Genomic DNA, 20815 nt, shown 5'->3' with positions numbered 1-20815 from the left:
GCCGTGCATTAGCGAGCCTCGTACCGTAAACAGGAGACGGTCTCCCCGACTGTGTCCAGCAATCGTACAGTCTCCTATTCTCAGTGGCTCTTTTCCCCCGAAGAATGGTGTCCATATCCTCTGTGAAGGGGGAGGGGGGTTGGGGGCAGTTAAAATATGGGTGGGGAACCTTTGCCAGGCTTTATATGGCCTTTGTTTGCAGTGGATTATCAGAAGCGTTCTGATGAAAGATACCATTGCACGCTCCTCAATGCTCTTCCAGTCATGAATGCCATGAATTATTCTTTCTCTGATCCAGCCGCTAAATCTGGATTCTGCACTTTGTGTGGGCAGTTAATTTTTCGATTAGGAGTCTTTTGTGATATTTGTCTGTTTGGAGCCAATCAAAAGAGATTTGAACTTTGTCTGTCCTGGTTGTGTCTGGTGAAAAGCTGCAGGAATGTGCCAGCTAGTCAGGGGATTTGGCAGCCCAGCTGCTTCGTGCTGCAGGATCAATGCGACGCATTTCTTTTCTGGTGAAAATGACAATGAAGAGCTACGGTGAGTCATTGGTGATGAATGGACGGGTGGTTGACCCCTTATGGCCCCCAAACATATTTGGGTTACCCCGGTTACCCTAGTTCACTGCCCCTCGTCCTCTGAAGGGCTGTTTCTGGGACGACTCGCCTATGTAACATGTACCCATTACATTCCACACCAAACTGCATACAGAAGGGATGGCCTGCGTAATATGGGAAAAACAAAATCCACTGCTCCACAGTCCAATGACGGTGTGCTTTACACCACTCCAGCCAATGATTGGCATTGTGCATGGTGATCTTAGGCTTGTGTACAGCTGCTCGGGCGTGTGAACCCATTTCGTTGAAGCTCTTGACGAACAGATCTTGTGATGACGTCGTTTCCAGAGCCTGTTTATAACTCTGTTGTGAGTGTTGCGATCGAGAACAGATGATTTTTACACGCTACACACTTCACTCCGCGGTGCCGTTCTGTGAGTTGGTGTGGTCTACTGCTTTGTGGATGAGCTGTTTTACTCCTATACGTTTCCACTTCATAATAACAGCACTTACAATTGACTGCGGCATAATTTTATATTTTCCATAATTGCATTTGTGGCACTTTATTTCTCCCTAAACTATGATTATAATCTAATGGTAATTGTCTTAAATAGTAGCCTACACGTTTCTTATTTTATTTAAGTCATTTTACTGATCTCTGTGATACTCACATCTAGAGTTATAATGCCATAAATAGAACACCCCCTAAATGGGTGAGAATTGGTCAGATGCGGCATCTGCGCAAAGGGGTTACATTACATTAACAAGCAGGTGTACCTAATGAAGTGGCCACTGTTGTGTATGTACTTCCATACGTCTGTTTCAGATGACAATGCATGACATGGGTTGTTCAGTGAATTTTTCAGCTTGTTCATGACAGCTCACTGGTCTGTTCAAAACGTTTTTTATAAAAACACATGGCAGATGACATGCCCAGCTTTTGTTGTTTTTGTGTTTTTTTCAGTCACAAGCCTTACACACTTCATTAGATCAATCTTCCCAGTTATTGAGTGCATTCTTTCTAATTTTATTATCATAGTAATGTAATGTTATAGTCCCTGCTGTCCACTCAAGAGATGATATGTCCCCATGTAACAGAAATCTCAGCGTTAAGTGTTGTGGATTGTTGTTTGCGTATTTTCAGTGTAACATCTTGTTGCTAGTCATTCATATGATGAATGGTTCTCATTTGATACAGGAGCCAGTCTGATTAACACTGCACAGTGCCATATATAGAAATGCTGTGTTTTTTTCCGTTGTCTGTATTTTGTGAATTGTGAAAGCCTGTATTTTGGGGATAATGTAATGTTCAGGCCTGTCCTCCAACCTCTTGAAGATATGGAGCTGAGAGAGCATAAAGGACAGGGCCTTTCTGTGTGGAGTTTGCATGATTTCCCAGGGGCCTGTGTGGGTTTCCTCTGGGTAGTCCGGTTTCCTCCCGCAATCGAAAGACATGGAAGGTTAGGCTACTTGAGGGGACATTCACTGGGCGTTGCTGCAAAAGAGCATGCATGCGCAGTTAACCTACCCTGTATAAATAAAGGTTAATAAATGAGATCCTTTGGGTAACTGCTTTGTTTTTATGATGGCAAGGTACACTTGGATCTGTAATTTGTACATTAACAGTCCCAGGTCAGATAACCCTCCTCTCTCTGAACACAGAAGCCTTTTTTGGCCCGGTAATTTTCTGACCGTGAGGAGCATCAGGCTCCATGAACACTCAGATTTGCAGGAGGGAACAGTCAAGCGATGCCCCACCGCACAATGAATAAAACAGATGAAAGGGCCATAGAGTTAGTTTCCTTCTTTTGTGCCTTTCTTCCGAGGCTTTTCTGGCACTGCGGCAAATCCAAATGCTGGAAGGAATGGAAATGGAAAATTTCACATTCTCATTTCAGAACTTTAAATATACGATATGTACGTCTGGAATTTCATTATGCATGCTTGCAAGCAATCGTTCTATAATGAATCCCGTATTAACTCTGAACTGCACACTCCACACAGTGCAAAAAACATTAATAGTATTTTACATTACAGGCATTTATGCAGCTGGATTTATTCTAAAGCAATGCAGGTTAAGTATCTTGCTCAAGGGTACAACAGCAGTGTCCTACCCCAGAATTTTCGGTTACGAGCCCAGTTCCTTAAGCTGGCAGTACAATTAGTAAGAAGAAAGAACTTCAGGATTGAGAACCACCGGCAAACAATGTCCACGAACACTGTTGTCGGTATACTCAGTGAGAACACCACACTGTTTAAAGTCACTCCACGCCACTGGGGAGTGAATAATTACAAGGCAGCTCTTAACCGGGGCTGGAATCTCGCCCAGACCTCCGTCTCGCGGCTACGCCATGGATGTATAAAGAGAAGGGCTGTGCGAGATCACAAAACAAAAAGTTTAAAGTGTTTAAAGTGGCTTTAGTTTATCTAGCTATGCAAAAGAAGAAAAAAAGGCAAAGGAGATGGTACATTCGCCCTCTAAATCAGAGTAGGACGGAGAATGGAGAGTTTTGTCTGTACATTCGGCAAATGCGGAGTTTAGACGAGGGTGTCCACTTTCTCTTATTTCCGAATGTGTGCTAGGTGTTTTGATGACTCGCTGAAACGAGTAGCACTATACTTTGCTAGCACCATTCATCAAACATGCGGGAACTCACAGAATTCCCATCTCTACAGAAGAGAGATTGGTGTTAACTCTCCATACATTAGCATGTGAAGTCTGCCCTCTGAACTCTCAATCCTGACGTAACCAACCATGTGATATTTGGACCAATAGCTGAGAGGGGGAGGTCGGAGAACAAGAAAGAAGTTTTCCAAAAGTTCTCCCTGGAGGCCGTCGCACACTGCACCATACGAACACACAACACCGCGTCTTTTTGTTCTGCAGTTGTCATCATTGCTTTGTTTTGCTCAAAAAGTTCTACTTCTTACAAAGTATACTGCCTACTTTACCCGCTGTGCTACACTGTCGTATTTCTGTGAAAAGCATCACGGCCAATGAAGGCCTTGGTATTTCAAAGGGCTGATCTGAATATGATGAAGGGTGCTGTGTACGGGAACTCTCTGGTGGGAGGTCTGGCTTGTCTCCTGTGGAGGCTGCCCAAGTTAAATACACACTGCTCAGGGCCGAATCCACAGCTGGCATTCCAGCACAGGGGTCCACGGCCAACTCTCCGAGTAAACACACTGAGGTACATGTGAGTGGGGACAAGTGCCTCTCTCCTTACACTGACTTGTTGAGAAGAAGCAGCTTTTATGCAGCTTTACCTTTTCTATTTTTGCGTCTTCATGTTGTCCTTTTCCTCTGTATCCCAATTGAGTGTTAAAATTCAAAGATTCCAGTGAGCTGGCAACTGAACACGACAGAGCAACACGGGTCCTTGAACAGTTTGGATTAACAGGCTGTTTTAATATGTAGTAAAGCCAGGATGTAAATTAGTTAATCAAAAGAGGTCAAATAGCACCCAGACCGGCCCTCAAGAACAGTTTCCTCTATACTCTGTATAGTTTTAATTTCCTCAATGTTGTGTAACTCCCCCTTGGTTTTAGCTATGTGCAGCCCACCTAAAGCAACAACATTAATCCTTGTAAATGCAGGCCCAGGCCCTATATATGATATATATGTCACCTTTGGTGATTTGCACTGTGTTGGCATCAGGAGGTTCCAACCAGATTCCAACATCATTTCAGAGCATTATTTCAACATCTGGACACAGCTGTGCTACCTCTTCTTCTCCAGCCCATCTAGCTTTTTTCTCTGCACATGGCCTACATTCCCCCCCCCCCCCCCCCCCCCCCCCCATCAACATCTGGGTTAGTGTGTTAGCTTTCGTCACAGTCCCTGAGTCTGCATGAGGCACTTCCTGAAACTGGAGAGCCCTTGTTTCCTTTATCCATTCTCCAGACATGACTTGCTCCCCCCCCACCTCCCACACTCCTCCACACTCACTCCCACAGACGAATGCCCAGAGGGTTCTGTGGGTCACCGCAAGAAAGCAGATTGCATTTGTCTTGAAACACAATTTCATCCGTGTAACTGTACTCCACAAAAGGCGCAATGGAAAGGAAAGAATTACTCAACGGTAGCGCTGCTCTCTGTAGCATTCCCTGCCTGCAGTTTGCTTTGACGTCCAACAGTAATTTATCTTATGTTCTTGAGGCGTACAAAATAACTGCAGACATGTTGCACTTATGATTCTGCCTGTAAGAAACAGACAACGTATAGACATTTTAGTAAAGGCATGAAATAATTTATGGACATGAATGGACTTATCTTCACATACCATGAAACATTATAAGCAGCAGGACGATACAAATCTTGATTCTTGATTCCTAGATTTTCTTTCTTTAGTGGCTAGCCTGCTAGTGAATAATGTTACCTTAAGATAAGATAGACTTATCTTAAGGTAGTACCTACAATACATACAGCACATACATACATTATATACATAATACACAAATTGCACAACGCAGCGGACCTCCTAGCTCCTAACCTTACCTCCTAGGCTACTATTCAGAGCTTTAATAGACAGGGGAACAAAGGAGTGCTTATACCTATTCAGTTTGCATTGGGGGATCCTGAATTGTCTGCCTGAGGGGGAGGAGCTGGTATTCAGGGTTCAGCACATGGGCGGGACCTGAAATGATCTTCTCTGCAGGCCAAGCAGCAACGGCCAGCCCCTCTGTTTATATTCAGTGGGAGTGGCACCCTGTTCCTGGCTTTGTGTGACACCCACCCATGGACTGTGATTGCCCGTCTGTTGGTGTCTTTAATAAAGCAGGAACCTGGAGCACGCGCCGTAGTTACGTCTCTGCGCTCGCTACAGGTAGAGAGCTGGCTGAGAGTTCATTTTGATCATCAGGAGGACAGCTAACACGTCTACAACTTAAAGTTCATTCTGTGGTGTAATTAACCCTTTAAGAAAATTAATTGAAATGGCTAATAATTGTCGAAATGCTCACTTTTGAAACCCAACTCCGTTACTGTGCCGGAAACATTTTGGAAAGAACTGAGCAGGTCTTGCGCTGCAAATTTCTGACGTTCTTCATGCTACAGGCATCTGTGGCACGTCTTCACTGTCGCTCTGATGTCCGACCCCAGTGAACGAATGCTATGGAAAATGCATGGGGGGGGGGGGGCAACGGAATCAGTGGGTATTGTGGAAAGTAAATGGGGGTGACTGAGCACTGCGGTGGCCATGGGGGCCTACTCGTGAATCGCTATTGCCTTGCGCCTTTCCTTATTTTGTTTCCATGTATGGCATGTTCCTTGGGTTTGAGTGTGTGAGTTCGCATGTGCACATTCCCTACTTTGTGACTTCACCGCTTTTAAAAGCATTAAGGGCATTGGTTCCCCCAGCTGCAGACCGTCAGTCTTCAGCACAGCAGGCTAATGTTATCTCTTGCAGTGCACAGCAGCCACAGTCTGAAACTTGCAGCAGGCCTAAGCCCCATTATACACGGGGAACAAATTGGATAATCCTGGCTTTTTCAGGATGTAAGCAATTAAAATGAAACATTATATCCAGTGTTTTTTCCAAACAATACAGAGCATTACTATTATTTCATTGCACAACATTTTGTGGTATGTCTGTTCCCTGCACAGATATTGATGATATCTGCAGCTGTTGCAGAAGAAGAAAATGTTTTTTTTGTTCTTTTTGTAAATGTGCTTTGTGATTAGTGAGTGGTGAGAGGGTCATATACACGTCATTCAATGAAATTTAGAAGTGCCTGCTGAAATTTATAAATGCCTGTGCTTATATTTGCACATTGTGTAAACACTGCAGTAGGTTGAAAACATCTGGTCTGTTGCTTGTTGGATCTGTGAAAAGGCATTAAAATCTCTGTTTCTGGTGGTGTTCTGTTCCTAATTCTCTGAATTGCCCGAGAAGCCATGCTATGACGATAAAACCATGTTCTTCTTTATCCTCATTAACTGTAGAGGCTAAGATTAAAGTAAATTGTGCTGCAACAAATTGTGCTGCTGTTGTTTTTTTGCTTTTTTTTGTCAAACTTGCAAACGCCAAGGACTAAATCAGATAAAGAATTTCATGCATGTGTTTGTCAGATTTTTACAGAAATAATTCTTCATTGTGAATATATTTATGTCTAATTGTGTTCAGTTATATCAGATTCCTAACTGAATTTGTAGGCGTACAGAGTACAGGTTTACAGCCTGTTCATTTTTACAATTTAATCGTTAAAGTTCCCTTCAAACTGATTCACAAGACTGACCAAGATTAACGATATAAAAAGACAGTATGAACTAAATTCTACAACAAAAGATTATTCCTGGGGGTACAAGTAGCAAAGTTGCTGGAACCTTATTGCTTTTATTCTGATTTCTATTATCATTAGGGGTCCAAGTAGCAAAGTTGCTGGAACCTTATTGCTTTTATTCTGATTTCTATTATCATTAGGGGTCCAAGCACAAAGTTCTGGAATCCTATTGTTTTTGTTCTATTTTTTATTTTTAGGGGTCTAAGCAGTGATTCTACTAGAACCCTATTGTTTTTGTTTTGTTTTTTTAGGGGGCCAAGTGGTAGAGCTGCTGGAACCCTATTGTTCTTGTTCTGTTTATTAGGGGGTCCAAGCAGCAAAGCTTCAGAACCCTAACAGAAAGCGAGCCGTATCTCTGCAATGCTTTGTTGTATTAATGCAGAACCTGATACCCCTCCATGCCAGGGGGTCTGAGGGGCACTCTCCTAGTGTTATGACATTTGACATTTCATGACAATATCAATAAAATATTCCATATTTAAAAGTTCTTAACTTTTGAACCGATTTTCATCGAAAGACATGATTAGTGTCACTAGATTCCACTCCTCACACTGGACAAACTCAATTGTGGACCATTAAAGTGCATCAGGTTAGATTTTTTGGGGGGTTTAAAATTTTCTGGAAAAAAAAACACTTCAATGACATCTCCAAAGGCGATTGACCGATATGCTTGGACTAATATGGTCAGGAGACATTTCTCTATAAAGGTTATAGAAAACTTTTGTGAAATATTATAGTGTTATATTAATAAACTATACAAATAAAGACTCTTTGAAAGGCAAATTTCCCAAGATGTAAAAAAGTAATCCAAAATGTTTTGTGCAATACTGCAGTAGAAAAAGGAAAGTCATGGAGAAAGCTAAGTGCATTAAAACCCTTTGAGACCTAGGGTGATTTTGACAATTTTTCACTATCCTCAGTCTTTTACAGATTGGACAGGTTTATCTAATAGATAAACCCCTCGTGTTTTTTTTTTTTTTTTGTTTTGTTTTGTTGTTATAATTCATCTTTTCCTTCTGTAGTGTGCCAGGGCACAAACAACGTGCTGTCACACCTGTCCCCCCCCGATGCCCACTACCAAAGCATGGTAAGGATGTACAGTAACTGCACAGTGGTGCTGGAAAACCTTGAGATCACCTTCACCAAGGAGCACCAAGACCTGTCCTTCCTCAGGGTATGTTCATGTCAACACACATTTTATGTAAACAAACAATGTTTGTGACTCTACTGTTGAAATTAAACATCGAAAACTTTTTTTTTTTTTTTGCTTTTGAACAAAAATCATTTAATATGTGAAGAAGTGTGGATACTTCTGAAAATGAATTATAATAAGGTATTTCACATAAAAACATCCACGTACGTCACACAGAATGAACATGTTCGTATGTCCAAGCAGTGCTTACATTTTGTGAGCTGGAGATGAAGCAGACAATCTATGTTTCTTGGGACAAGAACACTAAACGGCAAACTAGTTCCTGGCTAGAGCACCGGGTGGCACATCTGAGTACCTCCCTTAGCATACATAACATTGATGGAGACATGAATGTGCAAAAGAGTTAAAAATATTTGATAAGAACTTGATGCTTCTAATGTATTGTTACTAGCTACTTCTGTAAAACCAAGTATCAGCTCAAAATAAAAGCAATCCAGAGGTAATGTTCCATCTAACTGGTGAAATCAGTTGACTGTTTACTTTCGTTACATTTAACCGTGAGCCAAATTTTATCTAAAAATGAATGCAGGACTTTTCCGGTCTTTTCTGCTGAAATTGTCTTGTGTTGCCACAGACGATCCAAGAAGTAGATGGTTACGTGCTTATTGCCTTCAATGAGGTGGCCACCATCCCCCTGGAGAACTTGCGCATCATCCGAGGATACACCCTTTACGACAACAAGTACGCGCTGACAATCATGGCCAACTATGAAAGCAACCAGACTTACAAGAACACCACCAAGGGTGTAAGCCAGGTGTCACTCAGGAGCCTCACGGGTGAGTATTTATGTTAAAACTGGATGAATGCCATGTGTAGATGACAAGAAAATCCCCCACTTAATGGTATATCTTCATTACCTTACATTAAAACCCATTTTTGGCTGGACTGCAACAGTGGGGTCAGCCCTACAAACGCGAATGGCTGTGATTGAGTGATGAAGTTACACCATTGGTTGGCCGGGGAGGTCCAGCCACATACTAGGTTTTGACCTGGTCTTGTTCTATTTATGACATGCTAGCCACGAATGCCCAACTAAAAATAAATAGTCAACTATTATTGCTAATTCCTAAATTCATATCTAGATTTTAAGTTTACTTGCTTGCAGTAACAATGAGAGTGTTCTTGGAATCTGTGTAGTCATATGTCATACATTTATGTTAAGTCATATACGTACATTTCAAACAAATTTACTGCCATAACATTGATGAATTTTCTGTCATGTTAAAATGGTTATCCATCTTTCTTTCATGCAGAAATTCTCAAAGGAGGTGTGATGGTCACCACTAACCATGCCCTGTGTAATGTAGAAACAATACTTTGGTCTGACATTGTGGAAAAGCAATGGAACAACAATCTGACCATGAAGATTTATCATGAAAGCCTTGGCCAGCATTGTAAGTATATCAGCAACATGTTGAAAATAAGAGGAGAACAAATCTATTCCCAGTATGATTACAATGAACTATAAGCAATTCATGGTCTCAACAGACATATAATAAGCTATATAAGAATGACTTATAGACAGTGCTTTGTATGCTTGATTAACTTGTACATTGAAAATGTGTATTTGTATCTTTTTGTACTGTTATGGGTAACTGATAATAATTCATATAAATGTATGGAAGAGACATACATATACATACTGTACATACAGACACGCATACATTGTTGCTGAAAGAAACAAATAAGTGTATATTTGGTTATTTTTGCTTTACCATGAATCTGCCCATGGCAGATGGGTTCCCCCTCTGAGTCCGGTTCTGCGCAAGGTTTCTTCCTGTTATCAGTCAGGGAGTTTGTCCTTGCCACTGTTGTACTAGGCTTACTCTTTGGGGGCCGGTTCTCTGTAAAGCTGCTTTGTGACAAAGCTCCTTTGTTAAAAGCGCTATACAAATAAAAAAAAATAAAAATAAAAAAAATATATGCAAGTGTCACATTTTTAAATGGATTGCAGTACTGTAAGGGGTTTTAGGGGGTTATATTGTATACACCAGGGGTGCCCAATATGTTGATGGAATAGGCCATGCTGTTGGATTGCGTGCCATTATAAAAAATGCATCAGTTAAAATTCAAATTCTTCCCGTTTTCATCTTTCTTCCTTATATGGCTTATGCCTGACAGAAAAGTGCACTTGATTGACATGAAATATGGCCTGTCTGCTCCTGTTGAGAACTTTGTTTGCATTAAGCATCAGCATGCCCATTCGTGATATAGATGCGATTGTGGTATGGTCACGTAAATGTGCACTATTATTTTATAGTGACACAATAACTTTCATTGCGGAACTCTAAAGTTGCATCGGAAAGCAATAGCTTGAATTATTATTTCTGTCTCATTTGCATCCATTGCAGATGGCGGAATACCACACATGTAGGCTGTGTGAACTGTTCACTTTTAAATCAGATGTAAACAGGAAGTCAAAAAACCAGATATAAGTTTTTAAAAAATTGAACTGGGCATCAAGACCTGCAGTGTGAACTTAGGCCAAAGAGTGAAATGGTTCATTTATGTTCTGACATTCAGTTGGCAAAAGTACCATTTTTACCGATACCTTTAGAATAAGGTGGTAATCCAGAAATGTCATATTCCATTCCTTAAATTAACTGAGGACAAAATTAAATATGTTAATTTTATGCTACAGCCACGTGGTCAATACATGTAGCAAAAGTACAAGTGTCGTCTCACATTACGGTTTGTGTATGGAGAATCCTTCCCAATCCACGTTCCAGTGTATTTGCCTAACATTTTGTCTTTAAGTGTTTTCTTGGCCATACATATGGTTATGTAACAAATGGAAAACAAATATACACCCAGCAATTTCTGCTTTGTTTTGCAGGTAGGAAATGTGATCCTGGATGCTACAATGGTTCCTGCTGGGCACCAGGCCCAGAGAACTGCCAAATCTGTAAGCACCGATTTATCTAAATATCACCACAAACACCCCTAAACACACACACACCCGCACACACACACATGCACACACACACACACACACATGCGCACGCACACATATACATACACACACCAAGCAAGCCAAGCTTTGAGAGCACACAGGGCAGTGATGTTTCAAATGATAGTTTCAAAAATAGTCAACCTTTGATGGCAGAGGTTGAAATGTTACCTAATAAACACGCCTCATGTTTGGTCATGGATTTGACCAAAAATGTTTCTCCGACATGGGGGGGGGCTGCATGCCAGCATGCCCTTGACCAATGTTGCCTTCCGCCCCCTTTTTTAGTGACCAGACTGACCTGTGCTGAGCAGTGTCCCGGGAGGTGCAAGGGAACCAGGCCTATAGACTGCTGCAATGAGCACTGTGCTGCAGGCTGCACTGGAACTCGAGCCACTGACTGCTTGGTGAGAAACATTTTCATCTGAACCATGCATTTAATAACTGCTTTGTATTTAAAAAAATATATAACACACATTTACAGTATGTAATTTTATATATTTATACATTTTATATACAAACCTACACTATGTAGTATTTATAGAAAACTACATCATTGAATTCATGAGGTTTGTTCTGGCAGAGGAATAAACATAGGAGGCCCATGAGTTTTTAGACAAAACTGTTAGCCTTGTTAATTCCCATCTGCTCTCTTGTTAGTATACTCTTTTGGTGAGTGTTTTGTTATTGTTTTTTTTTTTTATTTCTTCGCTTTCGTAGGCCTGCCGGGATTTCCAGGATGACGGAACGTGTAAGGACGCCTGCCCACGCCTCATGCTGTACGACCCCAAAACACACCAGCTGGCCATCAACCCAGACGTGAAGTACAGCTTCGGTGCCACATGCGTTAAGAAGTGCCCATGTAAGCTCCTCTTCTCCAGCAGGTCCAGTAATGTTGAATATGGAATGGATATTTCAGTGTAAATTGATTGTGTTAGTTGAGGGCACAAGCACTCACAATTACATCGTGGTGACGGGAATCAAACCTTGTAACCTAAAGGTCACAGGTTTGATTCCCAGGTAGGACACTGCCTTCGTACCCTTGAGCAAGATCCTTAACCTGCATTGCTTCGGTACATATCCAGCTGTATAAATGGATGCAGTGTAAATGCTATGGAAAAGCTGTGTAAGTCACTCTGGATAAGAGCGTCTGCTAAATTCCTGCAATGTAATCTAAGGGTGAACTATTGCTAAGTGAGGAGTCTCTCATTAGCATTTGTCATGCGTTCGTTTGAAAATGTGTGGTAAATGACGAGCCCAGAAAAGGAAATGTTTAGGTCTCAAGGCACGATAGCAACTCCTGGTGAATTCCTTTTAACTTCTAACAGCTTCAGCTTCAGAGTCATTTTCGTTCTGGTTTTCCATTTTTCTCCCAGATAACTATGTGGTGACGGACCACGGTGCGTGCGTTCGATCTTGCAGCCCCGGCACTTACGAGGTGGATGAGAACGGCACCAGGAAGTGCAAGAAATGCGAGGGTCTCTGTCCTAAAGGTAGCTTCCTTACAGAAACCTAGCTGTCATCATTGCTACAGATCACTTAACTCTCGCAACGTTGCAGCGTTGTTTAGAATCTACTTAGGTACAGGAGAACCTCCAAGATATGAACGCAGAGGGAACTTAAGCAGTTCAGCAACTTTAAAATGTCAGTGGCTTTGAAAATATGCCGTTTTAAGAATTTGAATCCTTTTGTTTATTTTAATTGTTCTCACACTATAATATTTGGCGTTGTTGCTAAGAAATGTGCCTTTGTCTATTTTCGTATTGTAACATTATTTGGATTTTTTTCAATGAAAATTGTTAATCGTTTTGTTTAATGCTTGTGTTTTTAGTGCATCTCTAAGGAACTTGAAAAGGTACAATTGCACATGCTGCTTTTGGTGTCATACCTGCTCAGTCAGTCCTTAACTCTGAAGTTTGTATCTCTGAGGTTCTGCTGTATAATTTTGGTTAATGTATTGTATATTTATCTTGAAGTTCACATTGCATTTACGTAAGTATTGTCACTCATTCTCTTTATAATGCAATAGCTTATTTTTCTATTCGATTTTAAATTGTTGTTCAATGCTGGATATTGCATGGTCATTATTTTTAACAATAAAATTGTTTTTGTCTATGTAGTTTGTAATGGGCTTGGACTGGGGCAACTTGCAGGTGTCTTGTCAATCAATGCTTCCAACATCGACTCCTTCATAAACTGCACAAAAATAAACGGTGATGTTTCTATCATGTTGACCACTTTTAGAGGGTGAGTTTTTTTTCATTCTTTATCATATCATTCAGTTTGTGGTGTGTTGATTGATTTATCTACCTATTGTGTATGTATATGCATTATATTGTGACTTCTAAATGGAAACCTACTAGAAATAGGCTATATCCATGTGGTCATTTTTTATTAATATAAAATATTAACCTTCATGTCACTGTATGTTTAGATTGCATCCTGTATCTAACTGTTTTCTATATTATTTATAAAATAAATGATATCTATTAGTGAGACAAATGGATGATTATAAAACGGATTGTTCTGGTCCTGGATGCTGTTTGGTTGACAGCATTCCAGCTGTGCTATAATACTATCGACTGTAGAAAAAATGATGGACCAAGTCACTGTGATGTCACCCATTGGCTTTCCATGGACTTTGTGAAAAGCATTGTTTTTTAAAATAAGATCCGAAAAAAAAGTTTTGTTACTGATGTATCCTTACGCACAATAACATATTCACGTAGGCTTGTGTTTTAAAATAATAAAACTATTGCTTGTTATATTTCTACATAGATAAACTTATTTTCAGATTGGCACTACTTATAGCTAACATAAACCTGAAAACAGCTTATCTTCTCAAAAACACAGAGATCTTTTATTGTTAGTACTCTCTTTTATCGATCTATTGTCCTCCATAGTTAGTGAGTACTTTAAAACTATTCATTTTGGAGAAGTCCCAGAAATGAATGGGAGTAAATTGGCTGCTGGACAACCAGGTCAGCAGGAACACCTGATGTCACAGGTTCGATTCCCATGTAGAGCACCTTTTTACCCATGAGCAAGGTACTTAACCTGAATTGCTTCAGTATATACAGTCTAGCTGTATAAATGGATGCAATGTGAATGCTATGTAAAAAGTTGTGTAAGTCGCTCTGGACAAGGGCATCTGCTAAATGCCTGTAATGTAATGTAGTGAAATGTTGCTATTATTTACCCTATGCAAATACAATGGGGTGAGCTCCACAGAATGACTTGTGTTATACCAAAGTGAAATATCCCTTTAAGTAACTACTATATCATGTACTCACAATATAAGGTTAATAGCCAATTATGTTTGTCCTGTTATTAATTGCTAATAATTGACCAATAGCAAAGCCCCACTCACCTTGGTTACTATTACTATGTTGGACGAACAATGTCTTGAATGGATTAGCTGGCTGACTGACAGATGGGATTTAAATATCTAAACATCACATAATTTCTTTTTCTTCCAAACTCTGTATCAACATTCTGTGACTTGTATGTGAGTGACCAGGTAGTAATCTAGGCTGCATCTGAAATGGATTTGGATGATATATTACTCCAAAATTTATATATAAACCAATACAGTAATATAGGCCTGTTGAAAAAAGGAGCTTTTTTTACTGAATTTCCTCATAAAAATGTCTCACGATAAGGCAGAGCTTTGCTAAATGCCAATTAAGAATTAATCTGAAGGATTTTACACAATGACATTTACACAAGGAAAAATGTGCAATTTTCAGGACTGATAAAAATCTGATGTTGTAATTTTTATTTTACATATTTATCATGATTTTTTGTTTTTGTTTTTTGCAATATTGTCTGCTTTTTCAGTGATTTATTCACAAAAACCCCCAGTCTGGATCCTGCAAAACTGGACATATTAAAGACAGTGAAAGAAATTACCGGTAAGGCAAAAAAAGCACAGTCTGCTCTTAATGTTGGTGTGATGGGACCTATGGAATGTTAGCTCATGATGTTGTTTCTCTTTTTCTTAAAGGTTCTCTGCTGATTCAGGCCTGGCCCTCAAACCTAACCTCTCTCAGCCCCTTCGAAAATTTGGAAATAATCCGCGGAAGGTCTAAACATCAGTAAGCTATGCATGGAAATATTAGATTCTTGCACTGCGGAAGTCTCCTTCTGAATGCATTTGCATACATTAGCACAGTTTGCTCAGAGTACATCCCTTTTGGACTAAACCATGTAAACCATGCTAGTTAGACTCACAACACTGAACATTTTAGTGTGTAACATCCTCGTGCATTCCCTGTTTACAGCATAATTATCGCTTTCAGTGTGGTCCAATATAGATCCATGGCAAAAGCCCAGCACACATCATTACCAGGATCTTGTAACAGTCCTGTAATACTTCCACAGCTTTAGAATCATTGTATACGTTAGCTATGAGAACTACTGCATGCAGAAAAGTGTCCATTGCCCCCTGTCTATTCCCTCCTAGAGGCACAACCAGCCTGGCTGCGCTGATGCTTCCAATCAGCCACCTGGGTTTGCGCTCTCTCCAGGAAATCAGTGATGGTGATGTGGTCATTAAGAACAACCTCAACCTTTGCTACACAAATGCGCAGCACTGGAAGAGACTGTTCAAATCTGACACGCAGCAGTCCAGGGTTAATGGTAATGCAGACCCCACCACATGCGGTAAGTACAGCACGGTCACATCACAAAAGAACAAGTACACGTATTTTCTTCACCAGTAGGAAGATCAAATGTTCATCACATGGAAATCATTTTCAAGTGGTTCCTGGTGCAAGTGTAGAACTTCTTTCTTTTTGTTTTATAGGGCAGCATATAGTAGTATATACAGTACTTTGTGAATATATTCTGGATTGTGAATTTATGGCCTGCAACCTTAATGATGAAAATGCATTTACTTTTATAATAGATCCCTTTCCTGCATAAGCTGTTTCTTCAGCCTTGATATGTATTCTATCAGGAATTTAATTTCTGAGTATATGACCCCCCTTTCTTTTCTGATCCTCACAGCTCAGCAGAATAAGACGTGTCATGAGATGTGCACAGAGGAAGGCTGCTGGGGGCCTGGCCCCACCATGTGCTTTACCTGCCGCCATTTTGTTCGCAGGGGCCACTGCGTGGAAACCTGCAACCTCTTTGATGGGTGGGTAAGGGCTGAAAACGAACATAGACCTTGGCAGGGAATGCACAGCGAAAACAATAAGTCCCACGTATTCCATTTCTTTCTATGTTTTTTTGAATGGTTCCAGAATCCGCTGAGGTGGTGTCCCATAATGTAGTACCTGATTGCAAAACTTTCTCTGTGGGCAGGACCAAGGGGTGATAGATTTTCAGAATGTTTGCACAACATTGTGACTTTGGAAAGTCGTTCTGTTCTTTCAAATTGTGTCGGAGTATTTATAATGTAACACAAATTTACCTAATTATAGCAACCGCCATTAGTGTAGATTTTGTTTTTCATTTTATTATGGTTTTGGGGGCAGCATTTTTTAAATCTCATCTAGTGCTTTACAATTGATGCCTCTCATTCACCCATTCACACACACACTCACACACCAACGGTGAAAGGCTGCCATGCAAGGTACCAATCAGCTCGCTGGGAGCAATTAGGGATTAGGTGGGGGATCGAACCGGCAACCCTCCGACTGCCAGACAACCGCTCTTACCTCCTGAGCTATGTCGCTCTGATTGACAGGCGTAGTGAGCTGTGCAGCATTGCTAGGCAGTACTCTTGCAATTCAACTTTTACGTAGATGACGTTGTAGTGTTGTGGGCATTGCATTACGGTGAGTTGGCACTGGACAGTTTGACTGTTTAGAAAATGAACTGTTTCTTTGTTTTCACAGAGAGCCACGGGAGCATCTGATGAACAAAACGTGTCTGGAATGTGATCGGGAGTGCAAGCCTCAGAATGGAACCAAGACCTGTACAGGGCCAGTATGTTTGCAGCATATGAGTATCTCAGTATTGTCCCATGCCCTTGTCGGGGAAGTGAGGATTAAATAAAATATGTTTAAAATCTGTGAATCCAGTAATTTTAAACACTAACACTCGTTTGTTCAGCACTCTGGATCTAGAGGAATAGAAAGGGCCAACACAGTCACAAGGGCAGCCCAGAGGTAGTCACCACCAGACTATGACTGGCTCAACTTAATGCAGAGATGCCGTGCCGGATATACAACACTATCTCAGTCTACCAGAGTGCACATCAGCCACCCAACCCTGCCCCTTTACTATAGGACCAGCTAAACAAAAATTAGTCTTAAATCTTAGACCTAGATTTAAATACAGAGAAAGTGTCCGTGCCCCAGACGTGAGCAGGCAGATTGAAAAGGAGCACGATGAGAAAAATGCTGTACCATCTATGGTACTTTTGTCAACTCTAGGAAATTAGATTTAAATGTAGAGAGTGTCTGCCCCGAGAAGCACCGGATTAGCCTTTTAGCCGGTCGATGCGCAGTGACTTCCTTGTTGAATTCACGACCTAGTTTGGCCTGTCTTTCAAGCACATGGGAAAACAGAGCTTGAAAACACTGCTAATCAAATTATTCAGTTATATTCAGTTTATATTTTATATTCAATTATATTCAGTATTAAGTGTTAAAGTGTTAAAGTGTTAAAGAAAGTGCCATTCCTCTCTTCAGCTGGATTGACTTTGTTGTGCCTGGCACTACTAGACAGTCTTTATCTGCAGCTCAAGAGACAGCAATGCCATAGTGCACTGCCAGATGGTGCAAACCTCAGACTTTGTTTACATTTTTTAAATGAAAGATCGATTTGAGTAAGAAATTTTAGACCAGGTGCCAAGTGGGAGATATTATAAATTTTGCATCATCTGCATTTTGAGGTTCTTCTTTTTTTATTGGAATCTACCCTTCATTTGTCTTTTATTAGGCCTGGCACCTGTTATATGGAATTTTAATTGTCCTACTTGACTTGCCATAGCCTCTTACAGTCTGATGAGTATACTGCTCCAGGGTGTTCTCATTCCCCTGGGTGTGCAGTTTGTTGTTAGCTGCTGGAATTCATTTAATGACAGTTGATGGCATATTTCACAACTGTGAACAGGTGCATTCAGAAAGCTTCAGTGTCCTTTTTAAAATGCATGACGTCTTAAAGTCTCATGGAATAGACATTCCTGTTAGCATGTTGTCATCATGCTACGCTATGCTTCTCACGCAACCCAGTCGTTAGCTTTCATGTGCAGAGCGAGATCACCCCGGTGGCTCTGTGATCTCCGCTTTACTCATTTCTAATTATTTAGTTACCTGCAAGAGGACGGCTTCAGATTTCAAGCAGATTAATTTTGTCGCCTTCTTATTCCAGTGTAATCTTTACACAGTACCGTATGCAGCTAATGCAGATTTAAATTGCGTGAAACTTGTCCCCTCCTATATTCCACCGTTGGACCGCAGGCTTAACTGGAAAAACCAGTAAGGCTGCGGATATTCGCGCTCTCTCCTCCCCAGGGTCCTGATGAATGCACAGTGTGTGCCCATGTCAAAGATGGCCCCCATTGTGTCCACAAGTGCCCCCACGGCGTTCCGGGAGAAAATGACATCCTGATCTGGAAGTATGCTGACAAGAACAAGGAATGTCAGCAATGCCATGAAAACTGCACACAAGGGTAAGCCCAAGTTCCGAACAATGTAATTAAGATACACTCAACGACATGACTTGTTATACACTATATGAACAAAAGTATCTGGACACCCCTTGTTCTGGGGCTGTCTTTCGTGGTTTGGGTTAGGATCCTTAGTTCCAGTGTAGGAAAATCTTAATTAAAATGAGATCTTACATCATACAATCACATTCTAGATGATTCAAGTGCTTCTGCCAACAGTCTGGGGAAGGCCCTTTCCTGTTTCAGCGGTGCCCCCTGGGCACCCAGCTAGGTCGATACAGAAATGGTTTTGTCCAGAACAGTGTGGAAACACCCCCAAAACTTTTTTCACTCGTACGAACATTTTATGAATCATGCTCACGCACAATTTTTTTTTAACTGGTCGTATGATAAAATTTAGGATGAAATCCAGGCAAATTCTATGCCTGAGGCCTCTGGTCTGACCAGGTTGGTAGCGCAGCCGTGAACCAAAGACTACTCCAACACCAAAATTGCAGTACACTGCTGCCTTCCTCCTTCTGTGCCATAGCCCAGCACAATGAGCTGGGCTAGGCTGCAAAGGGAACATCTTGTCCTTCTGGCTTGAGAGGCAGCACTGCTAGGATGCACCGCATGAGGACAATGACTTTAGGTTTTTATGATCATAAAAGGTTACCCATTCATTAGAAACAATTGCTCTGCAATTTGCATGAAATCAGAATAGTGAGGACCCATTGTGTATGTTGTGTGATGACTCTTGTTTGCACCTTCTCCATAGATGTAATGGTCCTGGTTTGGGAGGTTGCCATGCTACAGGGTAAGGGTTATATTCTGAAATGCATAACAACTGTTTCACATGGCTAGATTGAATCAAAACCACCAAGCTTTATAAAAACTTGCATCTATAAGTAGACCATATTCTGTAGTACCCCATTAGATTGCAGGCTTATTAAAGGCATCATCTAGTCACATGGTCAGCTTTCCAAAATTTGTACCACAGCCTATTCCAAAGTAATTAGAGCTGTCTATTTGGTAAACGGTCTGAACTTAATTATTACCCGTTCAGTTCCGATAGCATTTACTGTACACACACACAGTACTTATAGAGAATTACTGACACCACTTCTGTGTAAATGCTGTAAGCGTCTTATGGAATGAATTGACGGAGTGAGCGTCCCTTGTTTGGCATACCGCAGCTCTCGCCTGCCCATAATCGCAGCCGGTGTTTTCGGCGGGCTGCTGGCCTTCCTCATCGTCGCGTTGACCGTCTTCGTGCTTCTGCGGAGACGTCGCATCAAGAGGAAGAGAACACTGCGCAGACTGCTGCAGGAGAGAGAGGTGAAGTGCAGAACACCTTTGATCGTCCGGTGATGCAGTAAAAGGGCATGCCTGAGGGTTAGATATTTCAGTGATCAGGTTCTTATTGAAATTTTCATGAGTGTGTTTCAGGATTCCGGATACAAAACTGTACTTTTTCACTTTGATGATGGCATCACGTCTAGAATTCAATTAAAATGTATTTATTACAAAACCAAATGATATTCAGAGCTCTGATTTTAATAGTGTATTTTGGGCGAACTTGAGGAACACCTATCATGTTCTCTGCAGAGGTGGGGGACTCCAGTCACATGACTTGACTTGGGTCAGACTTAAGTCTCAAATTTGACTACTTGCTTGACTATAAATAATAAGTGACCTGACTTGACTTTGACTTGGCATTCATTGCTTGAGACAACTTGCGACATTCATTGTGAATTGAATAACTTGTGAATTGTGAATTGCTTGACCTGAGCAATGACTTGACTTGCCTTGCTTGCCTAAGTTTTATCAGAGAGTCATCTTGACTTCCTTGATTCTAAACACCATAACTTGAGATTTCACTTGAGACTTGAAGGCTAACATTTAATTGAGACTTAATTGTGACTTGCATATGCCTGACTTACTCCCACCTCTGGTGCTCTGAAATAAAGGTTGCGCATTTGCTGAGGCTGTGCTTTTGCAATTTCTTAATGAAGCAAGGTGTTGAATTCTGTGCCAACTTAATTTTGTCTTGGTCCCCTTAGCTGGTTGAACCCCTGACTCCCAGTGGAGAGGCTCCCAACCAAGCTCTGCTCCGAATCCTGAAGGAATCTGAATTCAAGACACTCAAGGCTCTGGGCTCTGGAGCCTTTGGAACTGTGTACAAGGTATTCACTGTAGATGGAGATGTA

General features: G+C 41.1%; 1 protein-coding gene across 2 annotated transcripts in view; it reads left to right on the top strand.

Annotated features, from left to right (window-relative positions):
* Nucleotides 1-20815, top strand: part of LOC135252421 (epidermal growth factor receptor-like) — a 47169-nt gene that overhangs the window by 16859 nt on the left and 9495 nt on the right. For both annotated transcript variants that reach the window (XM_064330451.1, XM_064330452.1), the window contains exons 2-18: nt 7862-8013; nt 8627-8828; nt 9306-9446; nt 10889-10957; nt 11291-11409; nt 11723-11864; nt 12379-12495; nt 13123-13249; nt 14843-14916; nt 15009-15099; nt 15468-15667; nt 16013-16145; nt 16849-16939; nt 18472-18629; nt 19384-19422; nt 19802-19943; nt 20669-20791. In XM_064330451.1, the coding sequence (XP_064186521.1) occupies nt 7862-8013; nt 8627-8828; nt 9306-9446; nt 10889-10957; nt 11291-11409; nt 11723-11864; nt 12379-12495; nt 13123-13249; nt 14843-14916; nt 15009-15099; nt 15468-15667; nt 16013-16145; nt 16849-16939; nt 18472-18629; nt 19384-19422; nt 19802-19943; nt 20669-20791 (2120 nt within the window). The remainder of the gene's footprint in view (nt 1-7861; nt 8014-8626; nt 8829-9305; nt 9447-10888; nt 10958-11290; nt 11410-11722; nt 11865-12378; nt 12496-13122; nt 13250-14842; nt 14917-15008; nt 15100-15467; nt 15668-16012; nt 16146-16848; nt 16940-18471; nt 18630-19383; nt 19423-19801; nt 19944-20668; nt 20792-20815) is intronic.

The sequence above is a fragment of the Anguilla rostrata genome, chromosome 4 (genome assembly GCF_018555375.3).
Source record: "Anguilla rostrata isolate EN2019 chromosome 4, ASM1855537v3, whole genome shotgun sequence".
Classification (NCBI taxonomy): Eukaryota; Metazoa; Chordata; class Actinopteri; order Anguilliformes; family Anguillidae; genus Anguilla; species Anguilla rostrata.
The sequence above is the reverse complement of the archived record's forward strand: the minus strand, read 5'-3'. Positions and strand labels throughout refer to the sequence as shown.